The sequence below is a fragment of the Ochotona curzoniae genome, unplaced genomic scaffold (genome assembly GCF_017591425.1).
Source record: "Ochotona curzoniae isolate NIBS_2020 unplaced genomic scaffold, NIBS_Ocur_1.0 contig_520, whole genome shotgun sequence".
NCBI classification, from domain to species: domain Eukaryota; kingdom Metazoa; phylum Chordata; class Mammalia; order Lagomorpha; family Ochotonidae; genus Ochotona; species Ochotona curzoniae.
In genome coordinates, this window is record NW_024466457.1 from 1,728,322 (window position 1) to 1,732,423 (window position 4,102).

General features: G+C 50.8%; 1 protein-coding gene across 1 annotated transcript; it reads right to left on the reverse strand.

Annotated features, from left to right (window-relative positions):
• Nucleotides 1-486: 486 nt before the first annotated feature.
• On the reverse strand, nucleotides 487-1,803 carry GJC1 (gap junction protein gamma 1). The gene has a single exon (XM_040989190.1). It carries the CDS (start codon nucleotides 1,801-1,803, stop codon nucleotides 613-615), a length of 1,191 nt encoding a protein of 396 aa, XP_040845124.1. The 3' UTR covers nucleotides 487-612.
• Nucleotides 1,804-4,102: the final 2,299 nt, after the last annotated feature.

Sequence of the window (4,102 nt, forward strand, 5' to 3'; positions counted from 1 at the left end):
GGTTGCAATGCAGGCCACACGAACAAGTCCCAAAGATCTCTCATATAAAACAGGCATGACGTAACTTCCTTCTTAGACTGAAAGCTGATCCTTCCTCCTCAGTCTCCCACCTCTGAAACCTTCCCTGCAACAGGAGAGGCACTTGTGTTAAGTGTAGTATTGACTTAAAACTGTAAACCCAGGGTGGAATCTGAACAAATAACATTAGCTGAACAGTCATAACTTACAAGGATTTTCCCCCTTTAATATAAAAGTGTAACTACAGCAGTTCAATGTACAAATACAAAAAAGTTCTCATACTAAAAAAAAAAAAAAAAAGACCATAATATCGTACATACAAAAACTGTTCAACGAGGTTGATTTAAATATATTGTTTTTTTTTTTTCTCCAGATCTGGAAGACACAGACGCTGAGAACATGTGCCGAGGAGCACGCCGTCTCCCGTCTCGCTCCCCGCTGCCCCAGCCATGCCTTCAGTCCCCTGAGCTTGGACCGTGAGCAGTGGCATCCCTGAAGAGCAGCAGAGGCCAAGGGTTACTCGGCGGAAGCCGACGTCAGTGAGCCGCTGCTTCCCGTGAACCATGAAGAGCTCATGCTTTAGGACAGCTGAGATCAAATCCATACGGAGGTCTTTCCATCCCCGGATTTGCTACTAGCACTGCTTTTGTTGGAGCCAGCTTTGGACCCCACTTTGGCCCTTTTCTCGCGGGCACCCTGGGGGTTGTTCTGGTGACTGTAGGCCTGGATGGCCAGGTCCAGGCGCTCCTGGGCCATTCTGATCTCCCTCTGCAGCGTCTCTAGGCCGGCTGGGAGGTGCTCCTCATGGCTGCCATACTGCTGCTCCTGGGCAGTGTTGGCTTTGTTTTGCTTGTAGGCAATCTTCGCATTGGACAGCTCGGTGTACTGGATCTGATCTGGCTTGACAGCGATGTTATAGCCAGGAGGAGCAGACGGTGTATTCCAAGTGAAAGGATAATTGTAAGCACCCGGATCTTCAAGTTCCCTCCTCTTACTGTTCAGTGAGTCTCGAATGGTTCCAAACCCTAAGTGAAGCATCTCCCAGATGTTGAGCAGCAGGCAGAGGCCTGTGACCCCATACATTATCAGCAGGAAGATGGTCTTCTCCGTGGGCCTGGAAATGAAGCAGTCTATCTTGTGCGGGCAGGGAAGTCGGCTGCACACGTAAGATGGGTGTACCTGGAAGCCGTACAGGAAGTACTGCCCGATCAGGAAGCCCACCTCGAACACGGTCCTCGCCAGCAGCTGGAGCACGTAGATCTTCATGAGCCCGTCCTCCCGGATGCGGCGGCGGCCGTCATGCTTGGGCTTGGGCTGGGTCTGTTCCTTGTTTTCCTTCTCGCTCTCCAATTCCATTTCTGGATACATCATGGGATCCTCCTCGTGGTCCTCTTCAGTCTCCTCCAGAGCCCGGTGCTGCTTCCAGCGCATGGCGTAGGGCTTGCTCCGCGCGGCCTTCTTGTCAGCTTCCCCATGCTCCATTTTGGCGATCTTGTGAATGGCATAGCCCAGGTACATCACTGAGGGTGTGGCCACCAGAATGATCTGGAAGACCCAGAAGCGCACGTGGGAGAGGGGTGCGAAGGCGTCATAGCACACGTTCTCGCAGCCTGGCTGCTCTGTGTTGCACACGAACTTGCTCTGCTCGTCGTAGTAGATGGACTCGCCTCCCACGGCTGTGAGCACAATGCGGAAGACGATGAGGACGGTGAGCCAGATCTTCCCGACAAAGGTGGAGTGGTTGTGGATCTCTTCCAGCAGGCGAGTCAGGAAGCTCCAACTCATGGTGATCCCGCTCCCCGGCCCTGATGGAAAGGGGAAAAAAGTCAAAGCAGCAAATTATGACCAACTTAACCTTTAACTGATGACACCCCCAGGAACTCCTCTTTGTAGACCTGAAATCAGCCTTCCAGCCCCACAGGGCACACGGGGACACAGTGCTGCCCGCTGGTTGGGGGTTGTCTGGGCACATGGGGTCCTCAGAGGTGTAACTGCAGTGCCCACTGACAGACATGTGTTTCCCAGGCACAGTACTCTGGGTTTTGCACACATGCTGTTATGTTATGAGCCTCCTGAACTCCAGGGGACACAGACCACAGTAAGGTCCGGGACACTGAGAGGCCCCCCTGAGAACAAGGGAAACCCCTAGGCTAGATGCCTGGAGAGAAGTTTTTCTTTTTCTTTCTTTTTTTTTTTTTTAAAGGAAACTTAAATCCTGGACAGACCCAGGTGACAAAAAGATAAAGAGAATTAAGGAGAGCATATCTACAAAAAAAACTGGCAATGGCCGAGACTTTGAATACCCATCTCTGCATAACACAACTCACGGGCCCTGTAGCTCCACTTGTTCATGGCAGATGTTAGCAATGTCTGCTCAACTAAACTGTGAGATGTAAACCCCAACTGGCAGGCAAATCCATTTTAATGGATAGTTTTTAATCTTGAAATTTTTAGATCCACATCCAGACTCCAGGAAGAAACGTCATTGAGAAAGTCCACACATGATCCCAACTCAGCTCTGACACCGAGTGAACATGGCTTTCCCCTGCCCACCCCACGTCCTGCCACAGACCAGGGGAGACTTGTCAGCACTGGAGAAGTTTAAATGCACTTTACCTGTTGTTATCCAGAATTGCTGTTATCCAAAACTTTCTCAGAGAAATGTTGTTTCGTTTGCAACTTTTCCAGACTCCCTCTGGAAGGAAAAAAGGAGCAGGTTGTAACAGCTTCCTCCCACAGAAGCAATGAATCCTGACAATGCCATTTTCAGGAAGTTTTCCGTGCACTGCAGGACGTAATGCAAACTAACTCCAGCTCGACCCCTCCTCTCCCAGCACATGTGGCAGGGGATGAGGGAAAGGTGATGTGGGGAGCCTTCAGTCAAGGTACTCTAAGAAAACCTGACGGGAAGATGAGCCCCTTGGGGAAACAGCCACAGCAGCAGCAGCCCAGGAACCCGAGCCGGGTCACTGGAGGCCTGAGATGCACCCACCCTGCAGCCGCTCTCCAGAGCAGCGAGCGCCTTCGTGATGGGGAGCCAGCTGCTCAGCCTGACGTTCAGCAGCTGGCTCCGTCCCTGGGACCCGACCTCCACAGAAGGCAAGTCACAGATTCAACTGCTCCCAAGTAGCAGAAAGAAAACACCTGCACCTCCACTGTGATGGACACGCTGACAGTTGAACTGAAGTGCTAACTCTGCTCACCAGTGAAATTTAACAATGCAAACAAAAATCTTACTGTATTGCCTCTTCAAAGGACCTTAAAATATGGGTTTCCCCCCCTCTTTCCCCTAAAGGATACAGGGGAAAAACTCAAGCAATTCCCAAAAATCCAATGAAGAAGAAAGAAAAAAGCCCAGGCATGCAGGCACCATGCCCATTTATGTGAAGGATCTAGCAAAGCCCTTGCTACCAGAGCACAAGCGCCACTCCCATTTCTAGCCCTGATCCATCTGAGCTCACTTCTCTCACTAAGCTACACAAGTCATAAAACCACAAAACAGGGGCCGGCGTGGTGGCTGACAGGCTCATCCTCCACATACAGCACAGGTACCCCAAATGGGCGCCAGTTCGAGTCCTGACTGTTCCACTTCCAATCCAGCTCCCTGCCTATGGTCTACGAAAGCAGTGCAGGATGGCTCAATTCTTTGGGGCCCTGAATCCATGTGGGAGACCCAGAACAGGTTTCTGGCTTCTGTCTTTGGACTGGCTCAATTCTGGTTGATGTTGCCACTTGGGAAGCAAACCACCGTATGGTTCCTTTCCTCTGTAAATCTGCTCCTTAGATAATAGTAAATAAACATATTTTAATCACAAGAAATAAGTAACAGTTCCAAAATGCTCATGCAAACCAGGTCTCCAACATGGAATTACATGCTTCCCTCAGAGTCCCCACTGGCTCTGGGTTTCTCCAGCAGTACATCGAAAGCATCTGCCACAAGCCCAAGTCGTGAAAATAAAATTGGTGAAGAGATACTGCAACCTTTCAGGCCCATATGGGCACTGGTTCTAATCCTGGCTGTTCTGTTTCCCATCCAGCTCCCTGCCTGTGGCCTGGGAAAGCAGTCGAGGACGGCCCAAAGCCT